The following is a 14,365-nucleotide window of genomic DNA, read 5'->3' on the forward strand; positions in this document are numbered from 1 at the left end:
GCTCTCTATCAAGTGGTAGATAGCGTGGTAGTAGCAATGCCTTCGTAGTTGAACTAATCGCTGAGGTGCGAGCATCTCTCGCACCTCAGTGGGGACAATATCTCTGTGGGTCACGTGCTACCCGCGTGACCACCCGCAGTTTGCTATGTACATGTTCTTCGCGTCTAACAGTTATCTCCCCTCTTCGTATGCTGCGTCCCTGCAGCCAGAGGTTGATTATAACGTCTCTTTTCATCATGCGAACTGCGTCTTCTCATTAGTCAGATCAAATAGTAGATATCGCCGTTGCTCCGTCGCTTTCGTTGGTGTGGGCTGGCGACGTCATCGCCGACCGGAGTGTTGTTCGTTGCAGCGAACACCATTGTACCGCGATTTAATCTTATTGTTCTGCCCATAGTGAATGCGTTTGAATAGCTTCGCTTATTGCTCACTTAGCATAGCGCAGTAGCTGTAGACTTCCAGCTTCGTAGACATGTAGACGTTTTCTTCTCCTTCTTCTCCCTCTCCAGCGACGTCAAATCCATCATTTTATAAGTGATCTTTCTCGTTCTCCTTCGCTGCGTGCTTCTTTATTGTTCGCATAATCGTCTTCGCGATCGCAAGATCTGTATCTCCTTCTTTCTGCGAGCGCACGCGGTCGCTGGTTCTCCTGTTGCGAGTTGACGCGATTTGCTTGTGTTGATGCGATAGCACAGTCGCTTCGACGAAGCACACGCAGCTCCCAGTATGGAGATAGCTTCCAGTCGTTGCTCGGAGGTTTCCTTTCTCGTTATTTCAGCGTTTCTTGAGCAGGGGCGCGTCTGCCCTTTGTTTTGCGGGGGATTCTGGTGTTCTGCGGTCTTTGTCTTTGTTTTGGCTGGGATTCCCGCAATATCTGCGACAGTCGGCTTGTTCCCTTTATTTTGTGTTCTCTTTGTCGCGTCTCTTATGCGTTCAATGCTCCCTGCAGCTTCGTTCGCATCGTTTCCTTTGATTTAATGCTCTTCTGGGCGTGTATCCTTTGTTTCTTTTCTGCGTCGACAGCTCTTGGCCCCGTCGGCTTATAAACACATCGAGTCCCTCGCTGCGTTTGCCGGAATTTGGACGAATGCTGACTTCGCGTATAGAAACATGGCCAACGTCCGTTCTCGCGGCTCTGCCGCTCGTCGTGCCCGCGCTGCCCGCCGTGCCGCTGCTCCTGCTGCCACTGCTGCCGCCACTGCTCCTGCTCCGGCTCCTCGTGGCCGTCGGGGTCGCCCTCCTGGTCGTGGGCGTGTTGCTGCTCGCGCTGGTCGCGGGCGTGGTGTGTCTCGTGGCCGGGGGGGCGCCCTGGTTGGCGTCGTCATCTCCGCTCCCGCCTCCGCTGCGCCGCCCCCGCCTCCGCCACCACCTCCCGCTGCGTCGTCGCTCGCCCCCCCCCTCGGTCCGGGCCGCGCTCCCGTGGGAGAGCATTGCTACCGGTGCCTACAGGCGCCCAGATGGGGTGGGGGGGCGCCGTTGCCGTTTTGTAACGGCTATAGCCAAGATGGGGCCAAGTGCCTCCGTTGTCGGGCCCTACACCAGCCCTGCCAATCCGTGCGTTTCCCCTTGTGCTCTCTGTTCTCGTCGCAGATACTGATTTTGCTCTCCTTTTGAAGTTCCCTGCCGCCGCGCTCCCCGAGGCCGACGACGTGGTTGCTGCCCAGGTGGCTTTGGAGGTTGCGCACCCCCGTGCTGTGGGTCTCGCTCTTGAGGCCGTCGCTCGCGCGGCTCAGGCTTTTCGGGCCCGGGTCGCCGCGAGCGGCGGTCCTCTGCCCCGCGGGGCCCCCCCTGCGTTGGCGCCTGTTGCTGCTGCTGCTTCTCCGACTCCCCCTTTTGTGTCTGCGCCGGGGTCCCCGATGGCCGCGCCTGCTCCTGCAGGTATTTGGGCCGCCGCGGTTCAGTTTTTCTCTGAGTAAGTGGGGTCTGCGTTCTTCTTGCTGTACCAGTACTGGGCTAACTGCGTCATATAGCTTGTAGTTCGCTCCCCCTTTGGGGGTAGAGCCGTTGTGTCGTTTCTTGTTTTGCGCTGTAGGCGCGGCCTTCGGGCCTTTGAATTGAAGAAGTTCTCTCGTTCGATTATCTGCTCTCTCTTGTAGACTTTATAAACTGCTCGTGGGCTTCAGTATCTTTGACATGCTCGTAGGGTTCCCATGTATTGTGCTCGTCTTCCCATCCGCGCCAATGGACAAGATATTGATCTTTATTGCGCACTTTTCGATGTCTTAGGATAGCATCTATCTCCCATTCTTTGTTGCCTTCGATGATTATGGGCCCTGGGTGCGGTGCTCGCTTAGCATTGCCCTTATAAGGCTCAAGCAGCGATATATGGAACACGTCATGTATTTTCCATGATTCAGGTAAGCGCAGTCTGTATGCTTGCTTTCCCCATTTCTCCGCGATCTGGAAGGGGCCGAGCAATCTGCTCGCGAGCTTTTGGGTTGGTCTTGGGATAGTAATGTTCTTTGCTCTCAGCATGACATAGTCATCAACGTTCAGTGATATCTTGGTGTGCTTCTTGTCATACCACTTCTTCATCTGCTCTTTTGATTTCGCGAGCAGGACACGCAGTTTTGCGCGGTTCTCACCTAGTTCTATTACTCTGTCTGCCGCAGCAGGTGCCTTTGCGTTTTCTGGGGCTGGTATGTTGATCTGTAGGTTTGCCTCGAAACCCATAAGTGCGAATTGTGGCGATATGCCTAGCACACTGTGCGTTGCGTTATTATAGACGAACTGCGCCATTGGCAGCCATCTAGTCCAGTCATCTTGCATCCAGCTGACATATGCTCGTAGGTAGTACTCTAGGACCTGGTTCATGCGTTCTGTCTGCCCGTCAGTCTGCGGGTGAAAGGCTGTTGATAGCCTTCTGCGTGCTCCTAGGCAGTAGCAGAGAGTTGACCAGAACGCGCTGGTGAATAGGTTGCCCCTGTCTGACACAAGGTTCTCCGGCATGCCTAGTAATGGTATAACTTTCTCATAGAATATCTCTGCTAGCTGCGTCGCGTCAATGTCCTTCCTCGTTGGGATGTAGAGTGAGTACTTTGTATAGAGATCAACAATCACCATCGCTGCGTCATATACCTTCCCCTGCCATTTTGATGGTGGGAGGCCTGTGATGAAGTCCATGCTTACCCACTGCGCCACTTTGGCGGGAGCAGGTAGCGGTTCTAGCTCGCCATAAGGCTTATGCCTGTGTACTGCGATTCTTTGACAGACATTGCACTCCTCAACATACACCTTGACATCTTGCACTAACTCACGCCAAAAGTATCTGTGCTTGATGCTTTCCAAGGTGCGTCTGTGCCGGTGGTGACCCCCCTGTGGATCATCGTGGTTTGTTTTCATTATTTCCGCGCGCAGTGCTGCGGACTTCGGCACGTAGACACAGTTTCCATATCGAAGAAGTCCATCTTCGACCTTCCATTTCGAGTGACTCGGCTTATCTGCGTTCCCTCTAGCTATGTCAAGCAGTTTCTGCTGCGTAAATGAGTCAACGTCTTGAACCATTCATAGCAGATCTACCATAGCTATTGGGATGTCCGCGGAGTAGGCCGTTTCGGAAGCAAGCGCATTACGCACGTTGCTCCGCGGCACCAGGAGGTCCAGAACTCCTGTATCGCCAGCAGTGTCTCTCTCATCCAACGGTGCGTTCTGTCCGTGGGTAGCAGCTTCCATTTGGATATCCGTGAGATGCTCCTGGTTCACCTCTTGCGCCCCTCTGAGCCGTGCCACGCACGCTCGTATTTCTCTTTGCAGGAGGTGTTTGTCTAGTCTTAACAGCCCTACGCGCAGTTTGTTTTGCAACGTTGGCAGCCATGGTAGGTCTGCGTCCTCAATTTCCGTTGTGTCTGCGTAGTCTGGGCGACGACTGGGCGCATCTGCGGGGTTGCTAGCCCCTGGGCAATGTTTGATTAAGAAATCGAACGCAGATAAGTATTCTGCCCACCTCGTCTGACGCGGATTTAGCTTCTTCGTCGTCATAAAGTAGCATAAATTGGCGTGGTCAGACAACACTAAGATAGGGAACTTGCTCCCTTCTAGGTAGTGCCTCCACTGCTTGAAGCACTCCACTATTGCTAGTAGCTCTGAGTCATGTGTTTGGTAATTCTTCTCTGCTGCGATGAGCTTCCTTGACCAGAATGCTATTGGATGCCATTCTGCTCCGAATAGCTGGGTGAGCACACCAGCTATTGCCCACTTCGACGCGTCTGTCTGCAGTCGAATCTGTAGTTCTGGGTTAAAATGCTGTAGTATCGGCGCAGTCATGAAGCGTTGCTTTAGCTCTTCGAATGCTCACAGCGCATCTTGCGTCAGCGTGAATTGCGCAGTTTTGTTATCTTTCTTTGTCAGCTCCGACAGGGGTGTAGTAATCTGCGAGTATTTCTCAATAAATCTGCGGTAAAAGTTCGCAAAGCCTAGTAAGACTTGTATCTCCCTCACGCTGCGCGGTATTGGCCATTCCTTGATGGTTTCAACTCGCTTGGGCTCCATGCGCACTCCGTGGATTCTAACTATGAAGCCTAGGAAGTCCACTTCTTCCACATGGAATGCGCATTTGCTAAGCTTAGCATATAGCTTAGCCTTCCGCAGTCGACGTAGAACTGCTCGCACGTGTTTCTCGTGCTCCTCCTCGCTCTGGGAGTAGATCAATATGTCATCCAGGTAGACGACACAGCATACATCAAGCAGATCGCTAAGTGCGCTGTTGATGTAGGCCTGGAATGTAGCTGGTGCGTTGACCAGTCCAAAGGGCATCACTTGGTATTCATAGTGCCCGTATCGCGTTCGGAACGCAGTCTTCCACTCATCGCCTGGTTTGATCCGAATGCGATGGTACGCGTCACGCAGATCTAGCTGCGTAAAGATCTTTGCTCCTGATAGCCTGTCTAGCGTTTCGCTAATCAGGGGTAGTGGGTAGCGATTCTTGATAGTGACGGCGTTTAGGCCCCGATAGTCAACGCACAATCGTAGGCCGCCGTCTTTCTTTGGCGCAAAGAGGATAGGTGCTCCTGTAGGGCTCTTGGATTGCCGGATCCAACCTTTCTCTAGCGCTTCCTCGATATACGTCTTCAAGACCTTCAGCTCCGTAGCAGAAAGGTTGTATATTGGTCTGAACGGGGGTTGCTTCCCTGGTTCCAGCTCAATGGCGTGGTCATGCTCCGCATTAGGCGCGAGCACATTGGCTTCTTCATCTGAGAAGACGTCTGCGAACTCATGGTATCGTTCTGGCAGCGTTGGTTCGCCTACTAGCGAGGCAAAGAATGAGAGCACCTCTCCGTCCACTATCTCCCGTGGGTAGATAATGAATGTTGCGTTGCCTGCAAGGATGTCCTTTGCGCATTCGTCAGGCGACATGATTTCCACCTCAGGTGTGTCCGCTGGATCTTCGTCAGCCCGATATTCCCATGTGCGTTGCACGAAATTGATTATCGGGTTCGCTGCTACCAGCCACGGCCATCCCAAGATGAAATCATGCCCTAGCATATCCACTGCGTGGAATTCTGTTTTGATGCTCCGGGCTATTCCCCGCGCATCTGTTGCTGTGACATGGAGATGATATCTTCCATACGACATCACCTTCCGGCCATCAATTGCCTTGATTTGGTAAGGTGTGCCCATTGCTCGCAATGGCAGGTTCTCCTTCGCCCAGCATTGGCTAATGAAGTTTCCCTGCGCTCCTGTATCTAGGAGTGAGTTGACATGCTTCCCTACTGCGCCTCTAGCAGGTTCATCTGCGGCTACTTGCATGTCAAGTGTTAGGGACGCAGTGTCTGTAGTTCCATTGCCCAGGCCCAGTGCTGCTGCCGCACACATCACTGGACTGTCTAGTTTTTTGGCTCTGCGTCGTGTTTCACGCGCTTTGGGCATTTTGCCGCTATATGGCCCTCGCCACCGCAGTTATAGCACTTGAAGGTGCTCCTGCCCTCCCTGGGGTTCTGCTCCTTTCGGTCGTAGAAGCTGCGCTTCCTTGGGCCTAGGCCTCTGCCTCTTCCTTGATATCCGCCGCGGGCAGACGTATCTGCTCTCCGGGGCGTGTAGCCCTTGCGTTCATTGCGTTCAGTAAGTTCTCTTTCAATGGCTGTGGCTTCGTCCACGTAGCCAGTGTAAGAGATGTCTTCTGCAATCTGGCGGGTCAGGATCTCGCTTTGGATGTTGGGGCGTAGCTTTGTCCAGAGCTGCGCCTTTCGCTGCTCGTCAGTGTAGCTAATGCTGAGCTGAGATTCCCATTGCTCCAGGTACGCTGCAAAGTCAGCCACTGTCTGCGCTTCCAGCTGCCTAGCATCTGTGTATTTCTGTAGCGCACGGCGTGCTAGGGTCTTTGGGTCGTTCACTTGCTTCAGCAGGAATTGGGTGAGCTGCTCCCACGTCTGCTTCGCAGGTAATGATTCTCGGTGCCTTATCCATTGGCCGAGTGTCTTGTCAGCGAGCAGTGGAACTGCTGCTTGCACCTTTCGGTGTTCCTTAGCATAGTATCGATGGTGCTGTTCAAAGTGCACCGTCATGCTATTAACAAACTTGGTGTAATCGTGCATGTTTTTGAATTGGAAGCCCGCAGTGAATGGGACTTTTGGGACACTCTTGGTATCTGCGTCTGAGGAATCGTCATTTCGGGTCAATGGTTCGAGGTCGTCGTCTTCAGCAGGCGTTCTAGGCGGCGCAGATCTCGTTCTGAGTGATATCTACGTGGTTTCGTCTGGAGTGGTACGCGTGGGTGAGGTGGTAGATTTGTTCTGCGCGTCCAGGGCTCGTTGCATGCGCTCGACGGTTTCGCTAAGCTTTTGGAGCATATCATTGTTGTGCTTTATCTGCTCCAGTTCGGCAATTCGCCTTTGCATAGCCTCATAATCTTCCCTAGAGAGCAGGGGGGATTGCCGTTCGCTAATGTCGCTTGGCTCAGGGGCTTCGCGGATAGTGCTCGTGTCTTGATCCGTCATTGCGTTTCCATTGTTGGTGGTTCGCTGGGCGCGTGATTGTCCTGGAATAGGGGTGCTCCTGGTGGTGACCATTTTGCTCCGTGGACGCTTGAAAGTGCTCCCTACCGGGCTATCTCGATGGGTAGAGCGATTAGAACTGTGAGAGCACCTATAAGATGCTCTCTATCGAGTGGTAGATAGCGTGGTAGTAGCAATGCCTTCGTAGTTGAACTAATCGCTGAGGTGCGAGCATCTCTCGCACCTCAGTGGGGACAATATCTCTGTGGGTCACGTGCTACCCGCGTGACCACCCGCAGTTCACTATGTACATGTTCTTCACGTCTAACACTAGGCCATGCTAAGACACATAATTCTACTAACTAACTTAAATAAAATACTGTTATTTATACCTGTTCTAGTCACCTCTGTGGTTTTGATTAATATATAGTCCTTAAACATACAAAATCTTAAGTAATTCAGCTGTCTCTTAATAAATTAATACTAGTAATTATCTATTATCTAAGTCTTAAGATAATATTATCATATTGTGGTGGTTAATAAGCTATATCTATAAAGGTACTCTTTATCACTATAGAAATATATTTAAACTGCAGAGTATAGTAGGTGTATCTTAATCAGACTATATTAAATTACTTCTTTTAATTCACTATTAATCAGTATTTAGTATTAAACTAATTATTTAACTTCTATTAAGTAGAAAAATATTTTTATTAGTTACTTACACCCTTTATTTTACTATAAAACTATTATATAAGGGATACTTCATAACACTCTAAGACACAGATCAAGCCATACTGCATATAGGATGTTAAATATTAGGTTATGTCTGAGGTGGACACCAGTTCACCTAAGGGAGAGATGGATAGTGAGAAAGGTGGTATTATTCATTATTAAGCTAATAACTAAGATAACTAAGAAGAAGAGATGGTAGGAAGAAGGATCTCCCATACCTAGTGATGATGTTATTCTATAGAAAAACTTGAACTTAGAAGAATATAGAAGGAAACTAGGCTTTCTAGATATTATGGGCCTGTTCTAGAACATGTTCTGGGTAATCTGTTAGGTAGCCCAGAAAACCCAGTATATCTAGATAGTACTATCTAATTATACTATTTATTCTATCTGCAGGAGGGTCAAAATATAATAGATTAATAACTTTAATTTAGCTGCTAGCTGACTGATGTGCCCCTCATCTATCATCTAAATATTTTATTTTCTAGACTTAAAGATTTCTATAAGTTAATTATTACTTACTTTGCTCTCACCCCTAGCATATATTTTACTATATCTTAATTCTCTAACTCTTTCACTCCATCCTTATATAAATCTGATAGTATTAACACCTTTACAAATATCCTATAAGATAATCTTATACCTGATCTTTCTCATAGCTAACAGAGCTTTAATTCAGATAATAATTATTCTATATTTTAAACTCTGGCACCACCACCACCCCCCTCCCTCTAGCACATCAGGCCTAATCATAAGAAATCCTACATGCTTTATACTATGATATCAAAGATAGAATTTGTTGAATAGTGGCTTTGTTGGTGAAAACCGTGCTATAGTTGATTGTTGACCATATCCATGGGTTGATCCGCTATGGTTGATCGTTGATCATATCTATGGTTCTAACCTTATGGTCATGGATCATCATTGATCATCATCGATTTCAACCATTAGCAAATGGTGATCTAATCTATGAGATCACCCAGCTATGAGATCATTCAATATTCGAATGGCCTATGCTAGAAGGAATCATCTATAAATACACCCTTAAAATCACCCTATAGCTAGTCAAAAAAAATTAATTAAGGAATTAAGACATTAAGCTAAGATATCCTTAGCTATTTTTCCTTCTACTATTCTATTCTATTCTACTACCATTCCTCCTATTCTTCCTTTATACCTAGGCAAGCCATCTATTCCCCTCTATATTCATGAAATTTCCTTTGTCATTTATATACTATTTAGTATATACTGTTCATTTTTATTCACAGGCTTAAAACAGAGTATAGAGTAAAGAAAAGAATATATTAGGATAGTAATAGGTGCTCCTTAAGCATGTGGAATAGCTTTGATTAAGTCATGTAGGCTAGTGATAGCAAAGCAAAGCTTATATATAAGAAATATAGTGGTATTCTTGATCATCCCTATAATAATGAGCATGGCACATTAACTATAGCAAGACATCTAAAAGGATCATAATGCCATAATTTCTCTGCTAATCATATAAAGCAGAAAGGCATTATATCACTTATACAGGATATAGTAAGCTATCTTAATATCTATTATATATTAACTAATGTTGATAGCTATAACATCTTATAACTATACTAGTTTTCTCTTAGCAAGCATAGGAGGAGAAGCTCCTTACCTTTATTACAAGGGTAAAGCTTCCTTTTTAACTTATTAAATACTCTGAGTTTTAAGAATTAATTAAATTCACCTAACTTACTCCTTCATAGCCTAATATTCCTTCCTCCTGAACCATTTAACAGCAGTTACAGGACATAACTAAGATATAGCAATAAAAGATGCTTGATAGGCTTCTATCTAGTATAAAGCTATTAATTGCCCTTAATTGCTGGACATCTCCATTTTAATAGGTATTTATGATAATCACAGGATATTTTATTAACAATGAATGGAATTATTAAGAAATTTTACTTGGTTTTGAACCACTTTATGGATCTCACTCTGGTGCTAACCTAAGTGCTGTTCTTTTTAACCTGCTTTAGCAGTATAAGATTATAGATTATATGCTTTCTATCATAATAGATAATGCATCAAATAATATTACATTAATGGAAAGTATATAAGATTTAATCTAGTTAAATTAAATTAGCACTGACACTATAATTATCTATGTTCCCTGCATCATGCATGTGATCTAGCTTAGTTTATAGAAGCTTCTTAGTCAGATAAAAGCTAATCTAAAGAATGAGATAATAGAGATTAATTAGTCAGAGGCCTAATCACAGTTGCTATAAGCAAGGCAGCAAAAGCAAGAGATTACTAATACACTTAATAGAGTGAGTCTTTATAACATAGTATTTAGATTATATTAATTATTACTCTACTAACGTAATCAGTAAGCGAGTCGGCCACGTAAGCGAGTCGGCCACCCGGTCAAGGCATATCCTAGAATTCTGATTTACATACAAAAAAGGAAGTTATTCCACGTTAATCTAACCATTAAAACGCGCTGAATTCAGGCAGCTACTCGATTAGGACATCTTGTACGTATATGTCCTAAAACACCACACATACTGCACCAAGGTGGTGCCCGACGGCGTGGTTGATCATCTCCAGGCCCTGTATCACCAGCTGCTTCCTCTAAGGCCTGAACATGGTTGAATGCCTCAAGTGCTTCCTGGATTGTGAAGCCATTCAAACCATTCATTTGGTGTTGGTTACGCTTCTGCTTATTCTTTCGTCTCTCAATGGCCTGGTGAAGTTGAAGGTTTTCATGTTCAAGAAGAATAGCACGGTTCAAGGCTATCTCTGCACCTTTACAGATGTAAGATATTGCTGTCTGTATTGGTGAGGTAGGAGGGTTTGTTTGAAGTAATTGAGAGATCACCGACTCATGCTTCTTGAATTGATTCAAATTTATCGGTGTTTTGGTAATCATAGATGTAGTGCCTTAACTGCTGGGACGGCTGTCTTCCTTGTAAAAGATGAGGCTATCCAGAACCTGGTTAGGATTAAAAGGGACTAATCCTGAGGCTCTAAAAGCACTCTGTATATTCATCTTCTTGAAGGCTTGGGCGTGGGCTTCTGGGTAGACGTCAAGAAAGTCAACCTTATCAATATGGTGATATCCTGTTCGTACAAGCCGTTCAATGAGGTTACTGTAAGCTCGTTTCAATGGTGAGAAACAGGCCACATCCAAAGGTTGACAGAGATGTGAGGAATTTGCAGGCATGCAAATAGGAATAATATCATTTTGACAACATATATCATCAAATTGAGGTGTTAAATGAGAGTCATGCCCATCAAGAACTAAGAGGCTATATTGGCCAGTTCTTCAGTCCTTAATATAAGGAATAAAGTGTTCTTTGAGCCAGTGTTCACCAATTTCTCATGTTGTCCATCCATTTGATGATATAGCAATTCTCCATGAAGCTGGAGTATTACCTTCATACCAGGCCTGAATATGAGTCTTTGCTTTCAACACTAAGTATGCTGGTAATGCCCATCCAGAGGCGTTAATACACTCAATTGAAGTTATCCATTCTCGATTTCCCGGTTGTATAAGAAAGGGCCTTCCTTCACAGGATGATCGTGTGATTACCTTCGCGGTAGCCACCAGGCCCATAGCAAAGCCGGTTTCATCAAAATTGTAGATATCTTCATTGGCGATACCATAAGTTGATATAGCGGCTTGCACGCGTTTGAACCAGGCTTGAAGAACTTCAGGATCCTCGCATTTCGCCCGTTTATAATTGATTTGACGACTAAACCGACTTTTCAAGGAATCATGGCAGGAAATGAAGTTATATACCCATTTCTCTCCCACTGAGGAAGTTGTATCTTGACCACGTTGTTGGATCAATATTATAGCCATTTCACGGACCTAGAAGTGCCTTAGCGGTGCACCACGTTGATCTAATGAGAGAATCCATTTAATAAGTGATTCTTCCTCTATAGGAGTCAACTTATGGGAATTGGCGCGGGTTTCCTTGCGAAATTTGATTCCATTCAAACAATCTTGAAGTGTTGACCAGGGAACTTCAAAGACACGAGCAGCTTCACGAACTGATTTGATTTGGCCATTCTGAATAGCCTTAACTGCTAAGGAGATCCTCCCCTCTCATTCCACCAAGGATTTTGATGATTTGGGCATTTTTCGTGGTGATATGGATGGCTGAATAGCCTTGGTTTCAAAGGGGTGGTGATTCTTGATGGGGGTGGCCGACTCGCTTACGTGGCCGACTCGCTTACCGAATACGTTATTAGGTGGGAGCACTTATAATTTTTATTAATATAAGCTCTCAATATTATAAAGCCTTCTATGATCTCTAGACTAAAGCACCAAAGCTTATACTAATCTAAGATATTAAGACTTACTAGAATTCCACCTTCTTAATACTGCAAAGAGCAAAGAGACTATAGTTAATCTTTAATTAGTTTTACTTATAAAAAGGTATAATTATTTAATGCTTAACCAAGAAGAATGATGCTAGATTAAGTATCTTCTTTAGATTACTTAACCATTCTTTAAATTCATTACCACACTTTCTTAAACAAAAGATGTGACTGTCTATGTCATCTTTAGTATCTATAATAAACTTTTTAATTATCTTAAAGCATCAATCTGTTAGCTTTAGTAGAAGAAAGTAGCCTAGAAGAAGCTTATACTTAGTACTCTACATGCAGTAAAGGAGAAGCTATCTATTTACTATAGGGAAACAGATAAGGTCTATAGTAATCTGTTTATAATTAGGATAATCCTTATACCATAAAATAAGCTTCAGTTCTTTAATAATAAGGATTAGGGCCCTAAATTATGTGATTAATATCATAAAAGCTTTGAAACCTATATAGGTCTGTATAAGGAATGCTTATTAACTACACAAGGCTCTCTATAGGTATCTTTATTAGGTGTTTAAATATTAAAGATTAATACACTTTTTGCTCCTGATTTTAATCTATTAGTAAGTAGTAACAAGACTACACAGTATCTTAAGAGTAGTAAGTAATATTATTATTCCTGCTAACACTTTACTAATTAATATCCTCTAATAGAAATAGCCCTAATTACTCTGTAGATATTCTAGAAAGAGCATAAACATAAATTTCTAGCTCTTGTAAAAATAGTATGTAATATACTCTTAATACCTACTACTAGTGCTAGTGTTAAGCAGCTTTTTAATTCTGCTTAAGATATCTGCTATTATCATCAAGGCTTACTTAATTTAATAATAATCCAAGATCTAATGCTATTTATGTGTATATTAAGGTTTAAAGTAGAAGAAAAGGAACTTTCCCTTATAAAATAATATCTTTTAAATAAGGAATAGTAAGTACTTAATGAAGAGAAAGATGCTTAACAGCTTCAAGATACTCTTAAGCTAATCAGTGATAATAAAGAAGATAATGGCCTGGAGATTAGTATAGACTAACTGGCTACTCAGCAGCTATCTAAGCATGCTTAGGGTAAGAGATGAAGGAGTATGGTATCTAATAGGGAGCAAGAGGGCCAGGAACCTATTCTATCTAATAATAAAGTGGTTCTTCCTTTACCTAACACACAACAGCATATCTCTGGATGAAATTAGAAGTATATAAGGCATGAGGATGATCAGTTCCTTTATTATTAGTTGTTAGAGAAGAAATAGAAGGGTAATTAAAGATAATTTTCTTGAAATTCTTATTCTTCCACTCTTTAACTATATATATAAAGTATATACAGTTTGAATACCTATAAATATAAGATAGGACTACATAATTAATGCATATCACATAATCTAGAATGTTTGTCTGGTTTGTCTACCTAACTAGGTTACCTAAAACCCAGTTGGGTTCTATACAAAAGCCCAGAACCCAACTCAGAACACCCCCCTTGAGCCCAAAACCCAGCCCAAGTTGGGTTTGATACATGTTTCAGTTGGGTTACCTGGAACACCTGCCTAGGTCTAGCTATCCAGGTAGTCTGGGCAGTCTGGTTAATTTAGTTATTAGTCTGGTTTATTAGTAAATCTCACTCATCAGGCAGGTTTTGGTGTTCTAGGATGTTTCTTTTGGTTCCTTATGGTCATATTAATTGCAACAGGCATTTCAGTTATAGGTAGGTTAAGGTTCTCCTTCTTTAGGATAGTTTGGCTCTAGTATAGCAAGCACTCATCCCCCTCTTTAGGGAGATCTTCTATTAAAATAAAGACTAGTAAATTTAATAAATATATTTATAACCTATACCTAATTATAATACTAGAACCTCTAGAGATATACTATCTTATTATTCTTATACTATTATAGTTTTTTTTTTTTTAAATTCCCTCTTTCTACTCTAAGTAAGGACTATAAGGGCTTCTAGTTTTACCTCTTTTAAGGATATAGGAATCTCACCTTTAGTCTATTATAATAATTAATTATAATCTAGTAATAAGAGATATTCCTCTTACTAAAGCTATATTAGGGTTCTACTAAAGAGGATCTAAATCTACTATCCTCTATAACTTATATATAAGTTTATAAGTATAATTAAGTAGATATAATTAGGTGCTAGAGTAGAGTCCTAGAAGTAATCCTTTATAATATTTATATTCTATATAAATATCTTAAATATATTAGATACTTCTACTAGAAATATAAAAGACTTCTTAATCTAAAATATAATATAAATTAAGATCTTCTTTATAATCTGTGTGAAGTAAAATTTCTCTACTTTGCCCTTAAGCATAAGTAAGAATGCAATATAGAACTAA

At 43.5% G+C, this 14,365-nt stretch overlaps 1 protein-coding gene across 1 annotated transcript, besides 8 other annotated features; it reads left to right on the top strand.

Moving 5' to 3' along the window:
* Positions 1–1,110: 1,110 nt before the first annotated feature.
* Positions 1,111–1,916, top strand: NFIA_003910 (uncharacterized protein; the record flags this gene model as incomplete). Its single annotated transcript, XM_001258931.1, has 2 exons — positions 1,111–1,554; positions 1,617–1,916. 2 exons carry the CDS (start codon positions 1,111–1,113, stop codon positions 1,914–1,916), a joined length of 744 nt encoding a protein of 247 aa, XP_001258932.1.
* Positions 1,917–2,418: 502 nt separating this feature from the next.
* Positions 2,419–3,405: a mobile genetic element.
* Positions 2,488–3,399: a mobile genetic element.
* A 450-nt stretch (positions 3,406–3,855) lies between the features above and the next one.
* Positions 3,856–6,054: a mobile genetic element.
* Positions 5,826–6,509: a mobile genetic element.
* A 2,783-nt stretch (positions 6,510–9,292) lies between these two features.
* Positions 9,293–9,877: a mobile genetic element.
* A 149-nt stretch (positions 9,878–10,026) lies between these two features.
* Positions 10,027–10,059: a microsatellite.
* A 207-nt stretch (positions 10,060–10,266) lies between these two features.
* Positions 10,267–11,751: a mobile genetic element.
* A 97-nt stretch (positions 11,752–11,848) lies between these two features.
* Positions 11,849–11,881: a microsatellite.
* The last annotated feature ends 2,484 nt before the right edge of the window (positions 11,882–14,365 follow it).

This window comes from Aspergillus fischeri, genomic scaffold, assembly GCF_000149645.3.
Source record: "Aspergillus fischeri NRRL 181 1099437636265 genomic scaffold, whole genome shotgun sequence".
NCBI lineage: Eukaryota > Fungi > Ascomycota > Eurotiomycetes > Eurotiales > Aspergillaceae > Aspergillus > Aspergillus fischeri.